The sequence below is a fragment of the Stigmatopora nigra genome, chromosome 7 (assembly GCF_051989575.1).
Source record: "Stigmatopora nigra isolate UIUO_SnigA chromosome 7, RoL_Snig_1.1, whole genome shotgun sequence".
NCBI lineage: Eukaryota > Metazoa > Chordata > Actinopteri > Syngnathiformes > Syngnathidae > Stigmatopora > Stigmatopora nigra.
Window position 1 is genome coordinate 6619140 of NC_135514.1, and position 26112 is coordinate 6645251.

The 26112-nt window shown below is 36.9% G+C and overlaps 1 protein-coding gene across 2 annotated transcripts; it reads left to right on the plus strand.

Moving 5' to 3' along the window:
• Positions 1-32: 32 nt before the first annotated feature.
• On the plus strand, positions 33-24229 carry lars2 (leucyl-tRNA synthetase 2, mitochondrial). Of its 2 annotated transcripts, none has more exons than XM_077721665.1 (21): positions 33-177; positions 1099-1336; positions 2178-2309; positions 6242-6333; positions 6395-6455; positions 6546-6635; positions 6901-7044; positions 8813-8920; positions 9391-9550; positions 10890-10994; positions 11430-11545; positions 12227-12510; positions 16069-16167; positions 17949-18086; positions 18166-18269; positions 18966-19145; positions 19243-19412; positions 20114-20191; positions 20261-20372; positions 21616-21743; positions 23160-24229. In XM_077721665.1, the coding sequence occupies exons 1-21, from the start codon at positions 173-175 to the stop codon at positions 23337-23339; spliced, it is 2724 nt and encodes a 907-aa protein (XP_077577791.1). In that variant the 5' UTR covers positions 33-172; the 3' UTR covers positions 23340-24229. The 2 variants fall into 2 exon arrangements, with proteins under 2 accessions (XP_077577791.1, XP_077577792.1); XM_077721666.1 differs by lacking the exon at positions 33-177 and adding an exon at positions 5974-6014 and having other exon boundaries at positions 1116-1336.
• The last annotated feature ends 1883 nt before the right edge of the window (positions 24230-26112 follow it).

Genomic DNA, 26112 nt, shown 5'->3' on the forward strand with positions numbered 1-26112 from the left:
TGCGTGTCAATTTGTCATTTCAATAAAGTTAGGTTCAATCCAAAATGGCGGCGCTCGTGATGTTGTGGTCCGGCGTGTAAACAGGTCCTTGACATCTACATTTGAAGCAGTGCATCATATTTATGTTATGGAGTTTTTCAACATGATACAGCTAATGATGCGGTTATAAAAAATGAGGTAAGACGCCCTCGGTTTTCCGGTTTACATTTAAAATCTCAGAAACGTGAGTGAAGAAATCGATGTCAATTTAATAATATAAGAATCAAAGTAAACTGTCAATGAATGAGTTGCTGTGATAAATAGATGATGCAGTTGTGGCTTTTGATTGCTTTTTTTAATGAAGATCACAACTTTGTTATCTATGTTTTTTTAAAGACCGGCCAATGCCAGGTTTATGTGCATTTGGATATGAATAATCCAACTTTAAGTAAAGCACTGGATTGGGTGCTCAATTAGTACAAATCTATTATCTTGTAACACGTGCACGCTCCCTTTAAACCAGTAAGAACTTCCCCGATAATCTTGTATGAGTGTGGCTTATCTCTTTTTTCCCCGTTTCTATGAGTCTGGCATGAATAGTTGGCTGTGGTACATAAGTAATCAATCAATAACAATAATCGAACAGGTTTGTATTCACTTGTGTTTCTGGAGCATGTTGAGCTGAGTGGTCACCATAGAAACACATTTTTCTTCTGCTGTCACTCAGCCTTGGCTGACTTGCTTCAATGATTCTGAAAGATACGTTCCCACACGCCTGATAGCAAGGACATTGCACGTGTCAACTTGTTACACCGCTTCGCTTGTTGATAACCAAATTTAAATTTACTTTATCAAAGACTTTTTCCATCAAAGTTTGTTTTGTAGACCCATTTGCAGTGGGTGTCACTTTCCCAAAATGTATTCATTGTCTTCACTCAAGCTGTTGAAGTAATCATGTTTATTTTCATGGAATTCTGCATGAGTTACAAGCAATAATGATTGCAGATTCAATTAGTATTATTTATATTTCATAAGTCACTTCATGTTTCGAAACGTGATTAAAACAACAATTTCTAACATTTTACAGCATCCGCCTTTTTTTTTTTTTTTACTTGGCAGAATCATGAAGGTCTTGATCAGACGGATGGTTCCTTATCCTGAGAGTGTTTTTCAGTCTGGCCAAGTCAGGACTGCGCTCCTGAACCTCATCTACCACAAGGTCTCCCCTGGTATTCGTACCTTGTTCAGTGAGACTGGTGTGTGGGAGAAGGACTATCGGACAGAGACACGATGCAAAGTGGAGCAATGGTGGCACCCGCGAATCATGGCACAGTGGCGCAAGGAATCACTGGAAAAGGTACAGACCCTCATACCGCTCATAAACAACAAAATGTGGTTTAATTTATTTCATTTTTGTTTGCTTTTATAGAAGTGGGGAAACCAGTTAAAATCAATAATCTTACTCATAGAGAAAAAATGAGATGGTGAAAATACCTAGCCAGTTTTTTTCAGTGTTCAATGCTGTGATATTTATCCGTGTAGTTGAAGGCTGAGTTAATGAAGAACTTTTCAATCAAAGCAGTGAACTAAATTAGGAAAGAAAACAATTTTACCTTGAATCTATTTGCACATTTGCACCCTACTGTTCTTACAGTTCACTGAAGGTTGTATTAAATTATTTGGTTAAAAGATGAATCCGATAATTAGTCATCCATCCAAACGATACTCCTATATTACCCATAGTCCCTGTCTGATTATACATCTTAATGGTATAGTGGTGAGAGCGACAGTGATGAAGTACACTGGTGACAGCCCCGGTCCTAATTAATTTATTGAAAAATTTATAGCTCAGGTTTCCTGTAATCATGTATAGCTTGATGTATCTGGCACATGCTTGGTTGCCGTGGTAACAGTGTTGTGACTGTAAACCATCCATTAAAAGGTGCAATGGCTCAGACTCTTTTCTGACACTATAATCAGACCGTGTTGGAGCATCATACAGGATTACACAAGTCATTGTTCTTTCTTTACATGTGATGAGTTATTTTCATTTTTCGCACCACCACGTACAGCAGTTTTAGTAAAAGAAAATTCATGACAAAGACAGTTTTGTTTTATTGTTTATGCTTTACAACAGGTTCATTTGAGTTTTATTCGCTCATCACACTTTAATATTCGCGACTCTTTTTCATTTCCAGCATCAAAACCGGGAGAAGTTCTATGTTCTCTCAATGTTCCCATACCCATCTGGAAGACTGCATATGGGCCATGTGCGAGTTTACACAATCAGCGACGTCATCGGCCACTTCCAAAGAATGAAAGGTTACCAGGTTTGTGAAATGTCTAAATTCCTCCCAATTAGGGCTACTTCTAAAATGATGCTGGAAAAATGAATTCCTTTTATTTGGTCAAAAATGATCTTTTTCAAAATACTATAGGTTAGCGTAAGTCATATTAGCAAAAAAACACAAGTGACAAGACACTTGCATTTTGTTTATTTTATCGTAGACCAATAACAAACATTATACATTTTAGTAATTGTACAATTGTCTCTGTATGGATCTTTTTAAGTCTCTTATTACCAGATATTCAGGTAAGGTAAACAATTCAACATAACTTGTTTTGCACACATTTTAAGCAAACTGTGCTTCATTGCTGGTATTGTGTTCTTTTGGGTATATAATCAGTAGTATAAATACTTACTACTAATGATGATTAATATTTAATAATATATTATATATTACAAATCACTTCATACAAATAATGACCAGAAAGAAAAACATTAGCCTAATCTGCCCATACAAGTGTTAAGATTTTGTGTTTTTGAAAAAATCTCGTAGGGCATATATGTTTTTCTTTTTAAAATAATCTTGTAGAAACTTAAACATACACCAGACAAACCTGAAGATTGTTGTCGCATAAAAGTATAATACCACAAATGATTTGTCTACAAACATGGTATACTGAAATGTCCTTGTTGTGTAATGAAAGAGCATTTCTGTTGGTAATAGATGTTTGAGACCTTGTTTTTAAATGACAGTTGTATATTCTTGGCAAAGTTCCATCTCCACTTATATGAGGTTAGGTAAAAATAACTACGCATGCAACCACTTGATTTTTTCTTTGCTTGCCCTCTCGAAAATATTTGCTTTGTACAGTTGAGTTGTACAGGTCATCAGGTCATATGTCACATCCATGGCGGAAATAGGCTTTAAAATATATTATGTTACATTTCAAAGACATAGCATGCATTGTCTTTTTAGATACACTGTATTTTAATGAGAAATGTCACCCTTTTGAATGAGGGTTCTTTTTTCTTTCTGTAGTTATTGCTTTGTAGGAATAGTAATTTTTAGTTACATGTTTAAATGGAATATAATATTAAGTCTCATTAGTGACATGATGAGTTTCCCAGTGCTTGGAAACTGATCATTTGGATATACATATATATCTTGTACTTGGTCAAAGTCTTTGTCAGTAAGATGTGTTTTGCTATAGTTAAGGTAAAAGCAAAATCGATTGTTTTGATCTTGAGCTGCCTGCTGAGTTATTGACTAACTCTCACTCTTGTTTGCATCCTCTAAATTGGGGCCGTTTAAGAGAGTGTCACTGCATCCCTTGACATGTTGATGACGACCTTTACATGGGTTCCCCCCCAGAGATGCACAAAAAGCGTTTTGCTTCCAATGGTGCAGAACAAGCAACTTGTGATTTTTATCCCCCATGATTTATTTTAAGTTATGTGCTTTTACCTGTAAGGTAGAAAAGCCCTCGGTAGGAATAATGTTTCACATCACTAATTCTTGGAGACAAACCTGCATTCTCTAAGCATCTGTCAAAAAAGTGAACCTGATTCTGCTGTATGCACACACTGTCTACCACCAGTTAATTAATGAACGTACACTCAGTAGATGGTCACGCACTGTTGCTATTTCCAGCCTGTGGGAAGCAGTTCCCTGTGTGCGCTACATGTCGACAATTTTTCACTCAGGAGAAATGTCTGCTCTTCAGCACTCTCATGATTAACAAACATCTAATGACAACAGGAAGTCCAAATGGAGCAATTACTCTTGCCTTACCTGAATGATAGCGTTAACAGTGGCACGAAAATGTCTATCAGAAAAACACAAGTGGAGACAAAATAAACATAAATAAGTAGTAAACTCATGTTAAGAATTTTAACAAATGAGTTTGTTCTCTTGGTTGCTCTTTTTAAAAAATTAAAATAAAGGCTGGAAGGCCATCACGACCTATTTTTGCGTTATTACCTACCTATACCTGCTAAGTATGAGCACCAGGCGGGGGACACCCTCAATTAAACAATTAAACATTAGATTTAACACAAATTACTGCCACAGCTATAAAAAAGGACTATAATTTAACAGTTCTTTCAATAGCAACCAACTGAAAAAGGCCTTGCAAAGTTGTATTTTTTTAATAGAAAATTACAGTGTTTTTAGTGTAAAAACAAAACAGTGCATTTTACCAAGTGAGACCATAAGATTAAGGATGAAAGCACATTAAAGTAAGTAATTATTGTAGCTAATATATATTAAAAAGTACATTCATAAAATTGTTATTTTATTTAGTAGTTCTTGCATGAACCTTTCATCATTTTTAGAGAATCCTATCCATCATTTTTGCCTTGCCATCCATCTCTCTGCTGCCCCTTGACATTTTCTGCTGTCTCTTCTGGATGATGGTTTCGGAAAGCACCAATGAAAATTAGGACAGCTCTAGCATACAAGGGTAAAAAAATAATTTAACAAATCTCATAACCGTTTGAGCAGATGACAGCTTTATGATAAACAACAATTGAAACATGAAATTAATACGAATTTTTTTCTGCTTAATTTAAACAGGTTTCTTTGTTTGCGTTTGGATCAGTGCTCTTCCCCCTGAGCAGCCACACTGGTCCGCTCTCTTAGCATATTATGATATTGTACTTGGCTTTAAAAAGGAGGCCCATGCAGTTACCAAGGATACCAACTGGTGTGAAATATCAGACCTGTTAAAGTCTGCATGGTGATCCTCTCCGGTCCTCAACTCCATGCTTGTCTGTCTCTCTTTACTCATGCCATCTTCTCTTTAGCTTTCATCTCATTTGGCTCTCAGTGAGCAGTAAACCACCCATGAGGAGCTAAATGTAGAAGGAGTGGCAATGTAGAATGATTGGGTTGGGTGGGGGAATTGATTGGGGCAGAAGTACCACTTAAGAAAAAGATATTTCATTGATTTATTTTATCAATGTCGTATATAGACTTGTAGTTGTTTAGAGTAGTGCTACTTATTTATTTTTAGATCTATTCCGAGTTACATCTCACCTTACACCTGCTCTTCATTTATGTAACAGCGGCATAGAAATTACAGTCAGTGTCTACTAACTACACTGTGATGGAGTGGAGCTCTGCAAGTGTCTGTTCATTATCCGTATTGCCTGCTAGGTTATATTGGACTGAAGGACATAAAAGAGCATGAAATATTGCAATCTTATTGACACAGGCACCAAAGCCATTCACACACCATACACTTATTAATAGGAATTTGTAATAACAACACTATTTTTATGCATGGTATTTCTGTTCTCTCGTATACAGAAGTTTCCATTTCATCTGAACTGTATTACAGTATTCAGTAACAACCATGAAACCTTTTGTTGGAGGGGGATTATGTTTAATTCTTGTTTTAATTAAAAAAATGTGCTTCAAGTTGCTTGCGTAAATGATAGACCAAACATGGGAAGAAGAGAGGATTTCTTGTCACATGGATGTATAAATGCAGTAAATGACAGACATTTCTGCTTTCAATATTTTCCAAAGTATATTTCTTGTTTTTTAATGTTTTTACTCCCACTCTCTGATACATTTCAACAGAGTGATCTGCATGATGCTGGGAAAGCCATACCATTTGGATCATGGCTTGTAAGATAAAACGTGATCAAATAGGAAATAGCAACTATTAAATCTGCTGGTTATTTGCATTTTTTTTTCACAGTGATACCTCTACTTATGAATGTCGACATACATAATATTCAGGTAATAAAAAGTCTAAATGGGCACATTTTTTCTCTAGATCTAAAAGAAATTGCCAGTTATGAAATGTGAAATCTAAAAAAAATTCTAATATCCTCTTATAGCAACTCACTATATATGATCGTGATTACCTGAACTCTTTAAAATGGAGTAAAAAAAAACTTAGAAAGACTTAAGAATTAAGTCGCTCAGTATGGTAATAATATATTCATTTATTTTTTACTCACTAGGTATTAAACCCAATGGGCTGGGATGCTTTTGGCCTTCCCGCAGAGAATGCAGCTATTGAAAGACACCTAGATCCAGAAGATTGGACTAAAAGGTACCAAAGACTTGTTTGCTAACATCTTCAACTCTCTAATGATTTTTTTGCTATTCCATAGAAATATCAAATCTATGAGGGAGCAGCTTGACAGCCTTGGCCTTTGCTTTAACTGGGACCGGGTCTGTTGTACTAAGAGTAGCTCAACAATATAACTCTTTTTTTCCCTATTTGCCATTGTTAAACTGACCAGCATTCTTTTTTTTTAATAGGAAGTGACTACTTGTCTTCCCAACTACTACAAGTGGACACAGTATCTTTTTATTAAACTGTTCAAAGCAGGACTGGCTTATCAGAAAGAGGTAGGACTTTTCATCAAAGTACTTAGCGTACTCTAGTTTTCTCTGGGAAGGATTATGATTACGTTTAGTCTTTGGAAATGACAGAGATGATTTTGTATGTCTTCTATGGAAAGGCTTTGATAAAATGTAATGAAGTGTGACAACCTTTAAATAAAGCTTAGTCTGTCTCTTTCAATTGAAGCTACTTCTTAATCACTGCTTTCATTCTTCAGGAGCAAATTTGCTCAAGTGTGTGTGTGCTTGACGATGTATGTGCACTATTCAGGCTGTGGTGAACTGGGACCCAGTTGATCAAACAGTACTGGCTGATGAGCAGGTGGATGAAAATGGCCGTTCCTGGAGGTCTGGTGCTGTGGTTGAGCAGAAGTTGCTCACACAATGGTTCATCAAGACCACACATTATGGCAAGGTACAGTTTTATTGTTTCTGCATGGGCGTCTTTGAAGTAGCGCCACTATGATTGGGCCCCAATGCAACTCAACTTGGCAGATCGCCAGGGGTTGGCTCTTTGGAAAGTAGATTTTGAGCAACCCTGATTTAGAGAAACATTCGCCCATGCTTTCCCGTGACAGGGGTATGAATGGAGATTGGAGAAATGTGATAACACATTTCTAATTTTCACTGATGAATAGATAGATGTGAGAAAGAAGGACGGAAGGAAGAAGAAGCTGTTAAAAAAATACAAGTGAGAAAAGCAGATGGAAAAAGGAGGAGGGCTTTGGCAAAAAAACAACGTCCTAAACGGGCCTGTGATTTCTTCTGTGCCCATTTCTCCCATTTGTCTGTTCATGATGTCTCCTCGACAACATTCATTTCAGATCATATACGTGCTGTGCTCTATCTCCTGCTGAAATGTCATTTGTAACAATGATGTTTTTCTAAAGTGATTTAAGATTTAATGGCAATCATTACTAAGATTCATTATTTTGGCACACACTGTGGAATTTTAAACTTGCCTACACTTCACCCACAGTTCTTTATGTGACTGAGCATTTACAGTATAGCGAGGTGTGGGTATTTGGCTAATGGTTAATGTGCCATTAGACACCATCAGGGACGCCATGGGATTTTACGGGTTTAAAACCACACCTTGCGAGCACGGCCGTTTGTTGTTTGTAAAGTATGTTATTTACATTTTGAGAATTCAGGTTTTAGTTCTTTTGGAGAGACATATTTGGTCAGATTGACCTAGAGCTGTGTCCACAGTATAAAACCAAAATATACTGTAAACAAAAATGCTATTTTAACAGACTGCTGTTTATATAATTTCCGTACATTGATGCACTAATGTGCCTTACATTTAGTTATTGTTTATGTATGAAAATAAACTTGTTCATTGGTGGGGCAACCTTAATCTGGTGGCCGTGACAGTCCCAAAACTACAGTAGAGCCCTAATGTCGGTGGCATATTTGCCCACACTTAACTATATCTTAAATACAGAAGAACCAGGCCACAATACAAATATCTCTTCATTCAAAAATTCCTTTACCTTAGACATTACTGCAAACCGTTTACATTAATAAAATATTATTCGGAATCAATTTAAATCGCCAAGGCTTAACACTCATGATTCTTTATCAAATCCACATTTTCCTGTGCCCTTACTAAACACATAGAGCCTTTGAATTCTTCTATAGGATGCTTGTCTTGAAGCTTGTATTTGTTGCCATGGAGATAGCCATTGCACAGTTTTGTGACAAACTCCTTTTTTTTTCTTCTGCTTCTCTTCCCAGACAAAGATATAGTAATATCCGGGTTAAGTTTTTGTTCTGCTGTCATGAAAGTAATGACCGTAGTAATGTGTGTTTTCATATTTTAATATAGTTGTGGAAATGAAAGCTGAATGCCATAGTTTGAGTGCTTGTGGGTAATAGATTGTGACAGCCTGAAAGGAAAATACATAGTGAAGTATAACAACACACGCTTGTACCCACCTGTGACATTTTGACTTTGGCCTGGTTGATATGCATAGCTTTTTTTTTTTTAATCATACAGGAAAATCTGTTTGTGATAGTTTGTATTTCAAATGGATCAAAATGTGGTGAAACAAGTTGGATAACAAGTTGTTTTAAAGTTAGAAATGACACTCTGGGGATATCTCGCTTGACCATTTTTTGAATGCAATAAAGTCTTATGTATTTTTGTTTGTTTGTTTTATTTGTTTTTCCATCTCCAGCCTCTATTGGATGCATTGTCTGACCTTCCAGAGTGGTACGGGGTCAAAGCCATGCAGGCAAATTGGATTGGAGAGTGCACTGGCTGCTATTTTGATTTCAAACTCAAGGTGGGTCTCTGCTTGTTATTTATTCATTCATCAGTCTTGCTTTTTTTTTTTTTAAACTCTTGACCTTTTTTACTAAGCCTTTGTCTGTGCTTTTCCTCTTCAGACACGTAGGATATTTCATCTCTTTCTACGCTGGCTGATACATATTTTGTTAGATTGTGTGATTCCCCTCTTTTATATTTCTATTAAGATTCCACAAGTACTAAAAATGGAAATATCAAATATTCACAACAGAGCTGAAACTTGAACAAAAAGATTAGTTTATCGAATTCATTCTTCACATGAATTCTCTCACAAAGCAAAATTTCACATCACCTATTTTAGTCACAGGCCACATTGTAGTTATGATTTTCCTTTGGTGGGCCATTTAGAGTACAAAAACAAATACAAAATAAATTGCAATCACCTCACATTATCACATATACAACAATTCTTTAACAGTTCTTTAACAATGGTTTCTCATTTCCCAGCTCAGTGGGGAGGAGACGGGGGAGATTCTGTCGGCGTACAGCTCCTCCCCAGAGACAGTTTTTGGTGCAGCCTATTTGGAGATCCTGCCCTCCCACAGACTGCTACATGGTAGCAGCTCAGTCCGTTCTGTGCTGGCGAAAGCCTGCCAGTCAGGCAAAGGTGAGCTCTATTCTTAGCTGTTCTCAAAAGTTTGGGCTTTTTTGGCTTATGCCAAAGTGCACGGCTTGTTCAAAGTTTAATATACTGTATAAGGAAGGCCCTTGGCAGTTGCTACACCTAAAAAACACCCTATTGGCATCGGATTAGTATTACTTGTGGAGTCTTGTTAATTTGTAGTAATTATGATGCTGGAGAATTTTCAAAATGATAATGTGGAAAGTAAAACTATTATTACTAATGTACCAACAATATTTTGACAAACACGGACCTCTTGTGATGGTATTGTGATTAATTTGGGTTTTTTTCTTGCTCATTTCAGTATTTCTTTCCCCAGTGGTAGTTTTTCAATAGAGGTCCCCAGGGTAGCACACTCATCAGGGTTTTAGATAAAGCTGTAGACAACATAAATATAATATTCATCATGTGTACTTCCGTTGTATATGTATGACTGTATGCGTTCATGCGTTTTTTTCCCTTTTCCAAGATATTCTGAAGTTGCAGTTTACCTGATATTTCTTAGTCACCGTTTTGTGCGCCCCTCCAATAATCTTTTTTTTTTTATCACTAGCCTCTACGGCTCTCCACTTTCTTTTCTCTTTCAATCTTTTGGAATGGCATGCATGCCTCTCTGTATCGGTCCTGAGAAATGGAGGCTGCTGTGGAAATTTTCATTAGCGCCGTTGACATCTTTTCGGGGAAAATTTATCATACCGCTCCATATCAGACTACTATCCATAGAGATGCTTTAAACCACCCCTGTGGACATGCAGGAAGAAATCTGTGGGCTGCCTAATAAGTCCAAAAAAAGACCACAATGAGGCCCTCGCTTGGCAGTGATAAAGTCAGTGAACTAGACTTATGTTCAGACTCTGCTCATTTCACGTGAAAGCATTGGAATCAACACCCGTTTTAGGTGGTAATTGGGAAATGATCACAGGTCCACAGGTAATATCTAAGAGTGACAGTGACATTAGTACAGTGAGTTCAACCAAATTGCTGTACAATGATGAGAAAGAATGTTCTAATCACAATGTATCAAAGATCTTTGTTTCAACCGTGGGGTTTAGTATACTGTAATTTTCACAATATATATTTGTCCCTATAGTCCATTGCGTCTTACATATGGATTTTTGCAGCCACTGACCCGCATGTCTTTTGGTTTACATATGCCATAATACAAGGTTGAGACCTGCAATTATTAGTCCAGTGTGGCTTATATATGAACAAATATAACTTTCTTGTAAAATTTGGTGGGTGCTGGCCATGGTCAGGTGTGCTTTAAATCCGGTAGTTGGGATTCTCGCAAAATAATCTCACACCCCTGTCCCTTAATTTGCAGACTCTCTCACAGAGGTCACAGCTGTCAATCTCTTCACTGGTCATGAGGTTCCTATAGTCATATCACATAAAGAGGCTTTTGATGGCTATCTGGACACAGTGGTTGGTAAGTTATTAGTGTGATCATACTGCCAAAATCAATTTATTTTGTTTTCGTTACTGTATGTGCTTTAACATAAAAATCTTGATTTCATTGGTAATTATCTCTTTATGTTTCTTCTAATTGAATCTTGTCGAAACAACGTAACTATGCTAACAACCTTAGTTTCTCATTCAATCAACAAAACTGCATGTCTTTTATGGGGTATTACGGCAATCTTGGGAGTCCAGGAGCGATGGGTTGTTTGTCTGGCAGTGAGTGGCGATGGTCTCTAAGGGATTGCTAACAATTAGTGGTGTCAGAGTAAAGCTTAACATTAAGCGCAGAGAGGCTTGTCGGGAAATCTCAAGAGAACAGTAGTGGGTGTTTATCTTTTGTTAAATATGCATTTGTGTGGTCTTTTTTTGTTGTTGTTGTGTTCATATTCCACGTGTCTACTAGGCACACCTGACTGCAGTGTGGAACATTTGACTTTGGCCAAAATGCTGAATTTAGCCTGGACCAATGTGCTGAATAACCATGAAGATGGCACGCAGACTGTCATTAATTCTGATGAGGTGACAACAACCACACTTTTCTCAGAATGCCAATCATACTAATAATGTGATTTCTTATCGTAAATTTTGCACATTTCCTATTTATAGTTGTAAACCTCAATTGGTTTTCAACCAGATTGGGGAAGAACCACAACATACCATTTTTTTTAAGACCTTTGCTGATTTTGATGGGGGATTAATATTAAGGCAATAGTTGGTTTGTCCAAATTGGGCTAATCCATCAACACTGGGTCTGTAGTGTACTTTCACATAGTGTTGTCGCCACTTGTAATTAAAGAAACTGTCAGATTCGTATCTGGTGGTTTTTGCATAGTTGATAGAGCATTCCCACTGCCCAATATGAAGGGGAATGGCATTAACACAGCCTACTCTGTAAGAGTGTTTATAAATAGGCCTTTTAATGGTGTAGAAAGCACTATTTAAGTCCTTTCCATTTAACATAGCTGCGATGTCATTGTTGAAAAAAATGTGGGAGGGAGGTTTAATTGATTTAGATGTTGCAAATGGGACAATGTCTAAGCAACTCCCTTTACATTCTACAAATATACTGGGAAATTGATTTTTTAAATATGGGGAGATTGACAGAAATTGAGTAACGTGTTTTTGTTCTTGTTATTTTCCTTGGCTTCTCTTTTTATGCTCATTATCTGTATCCTTCCTCTGCCTCTCCATAAATCATAGTTCTCAGGGCTCACAAGAGAACAGGCTTTTGATGCCATTACCCAGAAGGCCAGGGAACTAAAGGTGGGGGGCCACCTAACCAGCTCAAAGCTCAGGGATTGGTTGATATCAAGACAACGCTACTGGGGCACACCCATTCCTGTGGTGCATTGTGTGTCTTGCGGTCCAGTTGCTGTCTCAGAAGAGGATTTGCCAATTACTCTGCCCAAACTCCCATCACTCACTGGGAAGGGGGCATCGCCTCTGGAAGCTGCCCATGACTGGGTCAATTGCAATTGTCCAAGGTAAGATTATTTTCTTGCCCTTTTGTAATTAAGTTATACATGTGTTAAATCCTGCTGTTTTGCAGACATACACTCTTCCCCCGGTTCTCACGACTTCACTTATCGCGAATTCACTTGAAAAATCCACACTGAAAGTCGTAAAAAAAGGAAATAAAGAAAATAATTATACTTGGGGGTAAAAAAAGGGAAAAAAAGAACCAAATTAAAATAGGGGTGACCCTACTTCGCGGCTATGTCTGATCTACATTAACTGTGATATTCGAGGGATTACTGTTGTTAGAAAAAATACACTAGTGAGTGGGTTCTTTTGACTATAATTTATACAGTAGATAATGTAAAAAGCGAAATCTGCTTGTCAGCTGTTGCTCATTAGCTGAGACTAACACTTGCTAAGGTAATGTGCTTTTTGTGTCAGTTCTCCAGATGCAAGGTTCACCCTAATTTACTACCGCATTAAACTGTACTTAAGCCACGTAAATTTTCCAAGCATAGCTAATTGGTTATATAGTTTGTAAATAACAATTTTGCTTCAATAGTTTTTAAATACATTGTCACACACTTAATGCAGAGCCACAACTCTATTTTAATAGAACCTCATAGGTTCTAGGTGTACACTTCAGCACATGAACCTTTGCTTTTTTATGCATGGAAATCATTTTGTATAATTGTGCTAAAAGCATGGTTTTTCACTTATTTGCTTCATGCAAGGTTTTTCCCTAGCTTCTTAAAATTTTGTACTTTGTGGAATGTGACCTTTTACATTTTGACATTCAGACAGTTTACACAACTAATGGAAAACGAGTTTCCAATCTAGAAATCCCTGCATCTTTGATGTTATGGAATCTTTTAGTTGTATTTTTATACTTTTTCATAATTATTAGCTCTTCTAGGATTACCAATAGGAAATTGTAATTATTTTTAATTACTGCTATCTTTTTACCATTTTTTTTTTCCTTTTGAACTCCCAACATGATTGACTTTTAATTCAAATTAAAACTCTCCGGACCCAGCTGACGTGAAGCTGGCTAGTAATCAAAAAGACTTAAGCAGCCTCTGAATCACTATCAACCCACTGCTTAGAATTACATTATCAGATCAGTGGCTCTACTCAAATGTGTGAATTTGCAAATTAATATTGCTTGCTTTTGACAGAGCATTGCAGAAAGTGAGCCTATTTTTATTTTATTTTTTTATGAGAATTCAAATGGTACAAACTGCTGTAATACTGTATTTCTTCCAAAGGAATACACAATTTGTACTGGTAGTCATTCACCTTATGAGAGAACAGAACTTCAGTTGAGTGCAATCATTCATGTTTTGTTTCTGATTAGGTTTTATGATAATGGGCGTCTAAGACAAGTACCATGAGATGATGATAATGATGTACTGTAATTTCTTGAGAATGACCTACTTTTTATTTTTGCTTGATAAAATCATTATAAATTAGGGGTGGGTATAATTAGTGATTGAAATCTAGCAAATCTTTATTGTTGTTTACCGGTACCTTGTACTTTCATTCCAAAATATATAATGTCCTATGTGGCTAGTTAAAATTTTTGCTATTCGTCCCAAATCATAGCATTTGTAATTTTGATATTACATAGTTAGTCCGTAATACTACTTATGCTAACAAGTGAGTCCGTAGCTTTTAAGCGGACCGTCGAAACATTAATCCACACAAACAGATAAAGCAAACGTCACCAATATTTATGTGAGCATTACGACTCATGCCCACTTCAGCATTAGAATGGTACAAAAAAGTTATCTGAAAATCAGAAGAAAAAAATTCCATGGATAAATAAGTATGCAGGTTGACTTGTAGTGCTTGTATTAGAAGTCCTGCCTTCATAAAGCTAATCATCACCAAAGCAGCATTTACGTAGACATTAACACTGAGTTGTAGATGGCTTTGGCCATCAGATTGAATTCCTTACCTCAGACGTGATTGATAGGGGTAATCGCAAAAGCGCCGTTATCGCCTCGCTCCCCATCTTCCCTCTGTTGTTAAGTGTCGGTGGAAATTTGTTCCCTTCACTCGTCGAGCATGTCCAATTAAAGTTTGAGTGGAACGCAGGGTAACACAGTGATGAGAGCTGCATGGCATGGATAGAGCTCCATCTGTCCTTGAGGAAGTCATATCCTGTGTGATCATCATGTCTTCAACTCTGTGTAATGCTGTGAAGTGGCTTGTTGACACATCCCTGACTCGGCATAGCTTGGCGTGAAGTGTTTTTTTTTTTGTGCCACAATTTCCTAGGTAAAGACAAACGATGTTGGTACAACTTTCAAAGATGAGGATGGAACAGATGGACACCCACAGTGTGACTGATGACTCTTTCCTCATCTGTTTTCCAACCTTTTGATTCCCATTCGTATCCGATAAATTGGCACAAGAACAATCCACACTAATTCCGATTTTGGAGACTGCTTTAGTCTGATTGACACTCTACTAAGGAGCACTTGCTAGGGCTATAAACCAGCGACGACAAGCTGTTCTCAATGTCCCTTATCTTGATAGATAAAGGTTTCATTAAAAAATAAACACAAATAGAAATAATTAAATTGTGTCTGGATACTCAAGAAGGACCTATTTACTTCTACAACACTTCCTTTTGTGTTTGTCAAATGCCCTTTAAGTCCAAACTGAGAGAAACATTACTTTGGATGGAACTCCCACTTTGTTCATGTAACAAATACTTTATTTTCCCAACTATAGTGATTTTTTTTTTCCATGACTCAAACCAATGTCACAAATTTCTGTGACATCTAAGGTCATCTTTAGAAATGTACAAATGTCCAGTTGCTTCTGGCCTCAGTTTGTCCTGCACTTAGAAAACCTTTCTTATATCTCTTCATTTGTTTAGGTTATTTAGTGATAGCCTTGGCCTTTTTTTTGATTTTATGAAATAACACCTGGCTTTCAAATGTTACCCTTGTTATAACTTAGGATTGTTGCTAGGCAACCTTTTATTTCATCATCATTGCCTAAAATGGTAGATGACAGAAGGAGTTTGCCTTTTAGTAGTCTGTGCAATGTGATTTTGTCTGTAGGAAATCCTGGACCGGGTAGACAGAATCAAGGAATAACATTTCTATATAAAACAGAGCTAAATCTTTATCTGTGAAATATGTGACATTTTTAACCTTCATGGAGAAACCATATTTTAAACAAATGAAACACAGTATTCTGGTTGTATTCCTGTCTGAAATTTTTCTCCCCCTCCTGCAATTGTGTTTTGGGCAGAGTAAAACAGGGTACAAAGTGACATTTCTACCTCAAATAGATGATCGTTACCATATTAGTACAGCCTGCTTGTCAGGGCGTCTGAACAATGTTCCAGTGCCAGTTTGCTTTCAACTGTGTTTGTCTACAGCAGCACCACCAGTACAGCCAGATGGAGACGTCGTCACACCCGCACAATTAGCACATATACTGCATAAATATCACATTTCTCTAGGCATACAAAAAGGGTTCACTCATCTGTTGACTTTGTAATTTGCTTGTCTAATTCTAACATTATTCCTCATTGCTATCTGTGTTTGTTGCTCTGCTTTCAGATGTGATGGTCCAGCAAAAAGAGAGACCGACACCATGGACACATTTGTGGACTCAGCTTGGTATTACTTTCGTTACATCGACCCTCATAACACAAACAGGTATTGACGGTCTTCTGTCACTGCTTTGTTTCATCCTTTATATCTCTGTCAAAGTCCCGTTATTTACTATTTGCTATTTTGAGGTTCATTATAGGTTTTTAGACAAGAGTCAGTAAGCATTTACATGTTCATTAAGAATCAGCATTTATGGATTTAGATACAAATGTTCCCCACAATTCAATTACAAACATCCCTTAAAGTGAGATAAATGTTTAAATGTAAATTCAAAAAATATTTCGATTTCAACTTTTGCATTTCATAAAGATTTTATGATTGATTAAAATGCCACCATTTTGGTGTAAAAGAAATTACTCCACAGGTGAGCGATAACAGATTGTTGTGTTGACCTTCCCGGAGCGGTTTGATTATCTTAGAAACGTCATTATGTCACAGAAAAACCTTGTATGTGCAACTAGAGTCATTTCATGCACATGAAATTCTAACCTGAAACACATGTCTACATAAATTCACCCACTCTGCCACTTATTTATTTTAAGCATGCAAACATGCAGGAGCCTGTTTGGCTATTTTCCACCCACTTATTGTACTGGTGTACATCCATGCACACACACACTCAAATTTGTACTCTCTGCTCATAGAGATAGAGATTATGGAGCTATGTTGTCACATGCTGGGATGTCGGTGATACCCAAAGCTTAACAACAAGAGATTTTATTCCTTCTTCACTTCTTGGCCAAGCGGCTAAACTGCAGTAAAAAGGACTTTGAGGGTGACCACCCAGCCCATCATTTTATTTATTTATTTTGCAGGACAGATTATGGTACAAAAGAAAAAGCAATTACTCTATTTGTGCATTTCAGTCGGCTTGCTGAGTCTTATGCGCACAGAAGTGATGAAAAGTAGGATGCTGCGAGTAGCAAGCAGTGGAGGGAATTAAATAGAAGTGTGTTCTAATGTATTAGAGAAGTGGGCCCTGATGCCAACTCACAGGGCAAATTATTTTCAGCCTTGCGACTTCATGACTTTATCCCACGGTACAATTATCACCAGACACCAGTCACCAGAGATGGAAAGTGAGAGGCAGAAAGGTGTGGAGGAGGGTAATTACTCGAGCCATGTGTGACACATGTTGTAGATAGCGCTCTGCTGACCATCAACCTGACCACATTCAGTCCTCAATCATCTTGTCTAAATCTGATCCATCTTTTGCCACTATTGGTGTTCAGCTAATTAAATGGGTGTTGGAAGAGATATCTAAGATGAGGCAAAATAAAAAGAATTCTCTTAGTGACTCTGATTCTGAAAGGAAAATGAGTCTACAAAACAGAAGATTAAGCATTTCTGACTTTATATTTTCTATCTTCTCTTGTTTTACACAGAATAATGCTTTCTTCGCTGATTAATATCATAGAAATTCCTGTTTAGAAAGGGGCTTTTGCACTGCTTTTGAGTGTATACAGGGAGATTCATTAACCTCTATTACAGTTTATTTTAAAACAAAAATGGCCTATTTGTGTTTAAATATTATATTTGTAAATATGTAATGTATTATTCCACATATATATTTTACAATCTTGTCTTCCATGTGCGTAATGAGCTGTTCAGAACATTTAAATGAAAATAAAATACTGCTAAAGTACACAATATAGTACATTGGTTCCATAATTTCAAGAGAAAAGGATAAAAATATTGACATTATACTAACAATATTAAGAGCCAACATCCATCTCGTGCTATAACTTACAGACATTGCATAGAAAATAAAAATCTCTCTAACCTAACCCATAATTTCAGTTTTTTTTTCTTCTTACCTTTTTTAGGCCTTTTGATCGCCACCTAGTGGATCACTGGCTCCCCGTAGATGTTTACATAGGAGGAAAGGAACACGCTGTCATGCATCTGTACTACGCACGCTTCATTTGTCACTTCTGCAAAGACCAAGAGCTTGTGGCGCACAGGTACTTTTTTTTTGTTCGATATAATCTCTTTCAGTTTGCACATAATTGGTCCATAGATGAATACCTTCTGTTTTTTTAGGGAGCCATTCAAAAAACTACTTGTCCAGGGTCTGATTAAAGGCCAGACTTTCCGACGAGCAGACAATGGCCAATACCTAAAAAGAGAAGAAATAGACTTTACAGGTAGACATTATCAAAATCTGACAAAAAGAGAAAGTGATACCGTGTTTTTTTTCCCTAAAAGAGATGCTCAGAAACATAACAGATACTACTTAAAAAGCTGAAAAGAAGTCGATATGTGTTTTCTCTTATTTCGTTGTTTGTTCCCATGTTCAGTGCTTGAATGTTTCAAAGGTCCAACGATCAAATAGACTATAATGCCTTATAGAAAGAATCTTGTCTCTTGCACACAGTCACTAATGTTTTTTTCAATTGAGGACTTTTTTCCCCCATTGGGAATAATGAGAGTCAAGGAACCACACCAATGCTAATGCACATAGTTGTTTAATTATTAGTATTTTCTTGTTTGAATAATTACATACTATACATGTTATAAATTGATATTTACATGTTTTTCCTCCACATTGGTCAGTATTGTTAAGTTCCATGCATGTTTTTTTCCCCCTATATACTCCATTTTCCTCCCACATCCCTAAAACACGTATCCAAGGCTAGTTGAACAGTCTAAATTGCCTTAAATTATGAGTCTGAGCATGAAAGGATGTCTGTCTCCTTGTGCACTGCAATTGCAACTTGCAATCCATTTCCCATGAATTAAAAACTGTGTTATCAGATCTACACAATTCAATAATTAGTTGAAAACTGATACTGATGGAGGAGAAAATGTCACATTGACGTTGACCTTTTGCTTTCTGTTAGGAAAAGAGCCACGAGCAGTGGGAGGCGAAAGTATGGAAGTGACATGGGAGAAAATGAGCAAATCTAAACATAATGGTCTGGACCCCCAAGAGGTGGTGCAGCAGTACGGAGTGGACACTATGCGACTCTACATCCTTTACGCCGCTCCTCCTGAACAGGACATTCTCTGGGATCTAAAAAGTGAGATGTTATATATCCTTATTTTTACCATCAGCTGCTAGATATTTGTTTCCCACCAAATAAATGTAATCCTGATTTATAATTGCCCCCAACCTAGAGGATGCTCTTCCTGGAGTCCTACGCTGGCAATCCAGACTGTGGCAACTTGTGACTAAGCTGAGAGGTGCTCGGCAATTGGGTGAAATCCCCAATCCTTCTTTGCTGCAAAAAAAGGATTTGGCAGCGTCAAAGAAAATCTGGGAGAACAAGAACCATGTAATTCAAGAGGTAGAGCCTGTAATATTACAACCATATTCACCAGTAGGGGTCAGTAGCCAGCCTGATTTTGATGTGTTTGCTTTCTTGTTCACTCTATTTCTCCAAAAGATTCACTCACCTTTCAGTCCAAAACAACATAATTTATCATGCTAACATGCTATGACAAGATAAATGTGCCAATCATTAAAGGCCAGTACTGCCTGATCATCTATTCTAAAATGAAGTCCCCAGAGTAAAAAGGGAGGAGGCAGATTGTCTAGAAATTGATTCAAAACCTACTCAGTCGCTCCCACACTTTATAAATAGATGTCCATTCTTGACAGGTTAGATTTTCCTTCTCCGCCCCTCCAGGCTGTAACTTTCATAGGGCATCATGTTTGCTGGCCTTAAGCTCTCAAAGTCAAGGCTGTGCTTCGATTCGCCCCGCAAAAAAGCCTCCGTAATCTTCCGCTTTCACCCTAAGACCGTTCCATGAAGGGGTTTCACCTCCCACTGGGCTAAGTTAGGAAATATTGACCTACTCAGAGATGAACATCTTCAGCTAGAAATAAATGGCCAGGAGGGGCACCCATACAGCATGTTGTTTTTTTCATTACAGTCAACACTAATCTACATACAGACAAGTGGCTAATCTAACACAGTAATCTAACAGCATTGACTTGGTGTTTTTTTTCTAATTGACTGTTCAGTTATGCTATTTTTAATTGCAGGTCACAGCTTACTTCACTGAAGACTTTTTATTCAATGCTGCCATTTCTCGCTTAATGGGACTTACCAATACACTGAATGTGAGTGGACATACATATTAGTTGGGTGAGGATCACCCTGACTTGCATTAAATGGGACCCTCTTTGCAGAGTGCACCCATGAGAGTGTTGCAGCATAGTATGGAGTTTGAGGATGCTCTAGCTACACTGATTATGATGACTGCGCCTATGGCACCTCACCTGGCCTCCGAACTTTGGGCAGGTGAGTACATATAAAATGAAAACTCCAACAAAGAAGTTCTCCCTTTGATCGGGTTGCTAAGTTAGTTTGGAAGTTAAGTAATGATTGGCATAAAAATGCAAATTGTGTACAAAAAAAAGAAGGGAACTAACGATGAAATCAAAATGGCACCATCTGTCGAGTGGTGTAATTAAGAATTAGACTGCTAAATACCAGATTGACAACCACAACACAAATATATTGTCCTTGATAGTGCACAACATAAAATCATGGTTTCATCCTTTAGAAAAGCCTTGTTAAATCTGGGTTGACAAAATTGTCATTTTAGATTTAACACGAAAACCTGCAGCTGTGTAGATATAGTAATTGCAAATATTACCAAACAGAACAATGCACCCTGCTTCTTAATGATGTTTAACAGTTAATCTCCATTACAATCAACTTGCTTCATTAGGTATGAATAAAGTGTCTCTCCAACTTTCTAGCTCAATAGAACTGGCTGTAGCCTGATTAAAATACACAAGTTTGAATTCCATTTATTTGTTTCACTTCAGGTAGTGAATATACATAAACTATGATGCTATTATAATTTGTCAAACAGTTGACATATCTTATTATCTCAAAGGTTCTTTCTGCCAGAGTGCACACATGTCACTGCGTCTTTAATACAAGCAAAAAAGAAAAAAATACAACAAAAACAAAACACATGATGCTCAAATACATCATTCGACTTCTAATGAAACCCATGTTGTGATCTCTCGGCTCGTTGTTGAAAACAAACAGTAGGAAGGAAGAGACAGCGTCATCTTTGTACATCACATGGCGACTTTCCCTCTCTCCCCCTTCAAGGACAACATCCTTTCATTGTTGATGACACACGTACACAACTGTAGAAAATGTATACTCCAGCACATCGATGCATGTTGATAAAAAGTAGCTGGAAGAAAGGCGTTCATATCAGAAGATCACATTTGTTCTCGGGTGTGATCTAAAAATATTTGTTCACAAACATGCAACTTGTAGGGCTTTCACTCTCACTTGTTGGAATTTGGAGGAAGTTCATGCCCTTCCTTTGTCTTCCTATTTTTTTGGAAAAAAGAAAAAGCGTGAAAGACATTGCATTAAGTAGTTGAAATCACATTTACTAAAGCATTGTTTTCACTGTTCAATACAAACCTGAGAATTGTATTGCCTGTTGAAATAGAATCCAATTATTTCATAAATACAAAAAAATAAACTAAACTGTTTTGGCATTTCTGGTCAGGTCTTTGCAAGGTGAATAACCCAATCAGCAGAACTCTCCAGCAGGGTGGAGAAGTCCTGTCACAATCCTGGCCTACTGTTGATCCTGAATACTTGCAGACCCCTGACTTTGTGGATATTTCTGTGCGGGTAAGATGAAGCAGATACACATTTTATAATGTGGCTTTTTATTCCCTGCATGAAGACAGCCAAATGGTTTTAATGAATGCCTGTCTGCTTTAATTGTCTTTTTTGTTTGGCAGATGATGGGTTTCATTTAAGCATCACCACATTTGTTACCTTGTTTAAATTTGCATTTGTTCTCTAATCCACCACCATTTCATTTTTGGAAACTAAAGTCATAATCCATGAATACATTCATGCCCTGTAATTTTGAAGAGAGCCTATGATTAGCTCGTGCGTTTTCATGTCAGAGTGTGTATGCTTGTGTATTTGTGCGTCTGCAATTTATGCTCGTCAAATCTACTTGAAACCAATAGAGGAATGAGTCAATAAGTAAAGGGGTACTTTACACCTAATGGTTTATGCTTCCGTCGTGCCTTTTCCTTTTTTTTTTATCCACACAAATAATGCTTGTGACATTTTTTTGTGCTGATTGCTTTCCCAAAAATACTCACTGTGTGACTCTAAAATTCTGAGAATATCTGAGAAAAAATACATATACCGTATTTTCCGGACTATAAGACGCAGTTTTGGCAGCGTAAGTGCTCCTTTTTCTTTGTAATATGGAGAACTTCCACCTTCCCAACAATTCTCGTCATTTTCAACAACATGTTTCCGACCCATATTAAGACGTTTAATGAGATCATCCATTCGTTGATCTTAACTCTTATGCAAGTTAAAAAAAAAATTATATTACTTTGTTTCTTAGGATTTACCTTTATTATTAAATTATCAGATTCTCTTTCGTTAATTCCTTGATTCCTTTAAGCAAGTTAAAAGAAAACTAATATTTAATCTGACTTCATGTTTCTGATGATTTACCTTTTGTTGATAAATTATCTTTTTTTTCTAAAGTAAAAATACCTTGAGCTCTCTGCTACTGATGAAAAGATGGCAGAGATGCAATTTAACTTTTAGTGTTTTAACAGATGTTTATGTCTTTTACTTGACTGTAATATGCCTTGACAGGTTTTCTTTAGGGTTTACCACTGTGTATAGTGAATATATTTAGGTTTACAATGCTGGATTGTAAAGATCTGAATCATAAGAGCTGGCTCCCGTGGGCTTCCTCATCCGCTCTGCTCTACCCATGTCCTCTAATCACATAGTCTGGGAAGCCTTGCTTGAGTGGTCTTCAAGACGCACACAGGCAAATGACATTGCACAAGGGAAGTCTTGATGTTCCTACTCATTGTGTACACTTACTTCTAGTGCTACAACACTGAGCACGCTTCCTTTCTTTACCACTAACTGCAGGTTAGGAGGGTGAACCGCGTGTGGAAAGGGAAATTTTAATTTGTTGGTCTGAGCATAAGTTTAGCTTTCTCTTTGAATTATACGTTGAAGGCTGGATTTGATTTGTCTCTCAATTGTCACCTCCAGATTAACAACAAAGTTTGTGGGACAGTAACTGTACCTGTGCTGTTGTCCAAAGACTTGGATCAAGTGCAAAAGCTGGTCCTGGAAAGCCCCCTAGGACGGACACTTCTCAAAGATATTCACATACAGAAAGCCATCCTGTCTCCCCGTACCAACCTCATCAATTTTCTAGTTGTGGGGTGATGTTACACTTCCTGCTTGGGCAACGGTTTGGTGGTGGCAATTCATCGTCTGTCCTTGTCAAATAATGGGACTTTTATAGAGTACGAACTAATATTTAGGATTGGATTACTTTTTTTAAAGGTGCAGTCTCAATACAAAGGCATCAAGTAATGCTACTACATTTCAAGAGACAAGTGTTTGCTCTTACACGATCAATGAAATGTTTCAATTTTCAACCCTTTTTGTCCTCAGTCAACAAAAAAAGGTTTTGCTTTTCTGCTATTCCGTCACATGCAGTTTTTCTTTTTTTAACGTAATATATAATTATGGTTGGAGTAGATTATGGGTACTTTATTTTTTACCAAACAATGACAACCTTTTTAGCAGGTGATTGATAATGATTAATAATTTTGCGGAACAGAATCAAGGTCACGGAAATGTTCGGAATTGCTAATTTAAATATAAATTATGTGATTTGCCAATCATGAGAATAAATGTAGCTTCCTCTCTTTGAACGAACGGTAAGAGAAATAATATAAATTCATGTTATTAAGACCAGGTAAAGCAAATAATGTGTGAGCCCTTTGTTTCTTGCTTGAAACTCTACCAAAGTTGCGGTTACCTTCAATATTGAGGAATTGCAAGCAATTATTATTATTATTATTAAGTTATCCATCAGTCTTATTCACTATATAATAATATTACGAGGCTATCATATGTTTATTCATTGTCAAAATAGTGCTGGGGGAGAAAAAAAATGTACAATGTGTACCATGGCCAAAATGATCTTGACATCCCAGAATATAGATTGAGTAAATTAATAATATGGTACTACATTTTTAGTAAAGTTTGCTTTGAATGTATTTTTTCTCTTGATGAACATTCTCCTAACGAGAAAGATTTTGGTTACATTAACATCATATTGTAAATACAGCACGCTGTATATATATTTTTTACTTCCAATAGTTGCTTGTTACGTTGGCAAAATACTGTGACAAAAATAGTTCTCTGGGTCAATGGAGTTTCCAAAATGTGTGAAGCAATACACTCTCACTCTGTCCTGTATGCAAACCCAAATACTAAAGATTCCAATCACTTTTTAGATTCTCCTCACTCAACTCCCTGAGACCACTTGCCAGTGTCAACCACAGCAACTCACCTCAATGTGACGCCTTTGGTGAGTTTATTGCCGGAATTCTCTTTTTTATTATTTTCCTGTATAAGCAATAAATAATTTGTGGTGTTGAGCATGTAACTAAGGAAAGAATACATTCACCATCACTTAGGTCAACTTTTTGATTAAGAAATACCTCTTTTTTTATGACTGTTGAAATCAGGCTGTATCAGCATTTTTTTATCCAACTATGATTTTTGTTGAAGTCACAAACCAAGTGCATGGTGAAGCTGAAGCCAAACATTCCACATTTATGCTGTGAACTCTATCACATATCCAAGCGCTATTTGTCAGCATCAGGTGACAGGAAATTCAGACAGGCGGGAGAATAACAGGAAGAGACACAAGGAGTTATAAGGAGGAGGCAAAGCATCGATAGATTGTTGTTTTCCTTTGCAATGGGTCACATTTTGCTAATTTAATTAAATATTATCACAGTGCAGTAGGTGAGAGTAAACATGTGTTATTCCCTTTGGAAATAGCATGTTTTCACACTTTAAAACTGTGAATAATGCATTAGAGACCCTTGGATGTGACTTTTTTCCCTATGGATTTCCACCTTTGCAGTTCTAAAATGTTTGCAATATCAGTTTCTTTTCTGGCAATTTAAGTTAATATTAAAGTGGAATGTAGACTGAATTCATATGCCTTGACCATATGTTGACAGCCCAATTAACTGCCCCAGCATTTTTAATTGGAATCAGACTATAATGCAAAATATTAGGTCACTACATCTGCAATGTCTTCATTAAAATTTCTTCTTAAATGGATTTTATTATTTAAAGCCCATGGAGTCAGCTGTACACTTTATATCAGCTCTGCAGTTACCATGACAACTAGATCACTCAACATACCATGGTGACTCATTCGTTTATAGTTAGGCTTTATACTTGAGATGTACAACATGATGAGTTCCTAAAGTCTTCCTGTGGAGGAAAAGAGTTACCTCACTTTATATACAGGACACCTACATTGAATACTACACAGTTACTGGTTATAACAAATTCATCTTGTGACAAATAATATTACAGTTTTGAGAAATTGTTACATTTGGGACAATGCTTTAAAGTATTTTAAGCTTTAATATGTCAGGTCAACATTAGTTGTGCAGAGATGTAATGGATAAAATACTCTATGTACACAGAGCTAAAACATTTTTTTTTAATTAATTCTAAAGCCCTGTTAGTTATCCAAGACTGAATTTGTTTCTTGTTGGATAACTTTACTGGCTTTGCATTAGAAGTCCTTTTCTGAGTTTCTCAAGCCATAAGGTGGTGAGCATATGTGAAAGAACATTGTTTGCTTGAAGGCATGGTTGCATAACGGCAATTGTTTTCTCCCCATGGATTGCGGATGTAGTGTCCTCTAAAGCCTGCGTTTTTAATTAAAACTGCAACCTGTGGAAGCTTTTTCACATTATCTGAGGTTTAAACTCTATTACGGTGGCTCATATACTCCAGTGAGCTTTACAAAGCAATGTGGAGGGGTCACTACATGGAATGTGTGACATCACTCAACCATAACATATGGACCTATAAAAGGTAGCTTTTTGACTGAGAGGCATAAATAATTTACATTTTTAAATCTTATTCCTTCGGATCCATACTTGGAATTCAAAAT

Coding starts and splice junctions, on each gene's coding strand:
- lars2 (XM_077721665.1), top strand. Junction 6,334..6,394: donor CCAGAAGATTGGACTAAAAG/GTACCAAAGACT, acceptor GCTATTCCATAG/AAATATCAAATCTATGAGGG. Junction 21,744..23,159: donor TTGTGGATATTTCTGTGCGG/GTAAGATGAAGC, acceptor TGTCACCTCCAG/ATTAACAACAAAGTTTGTGG.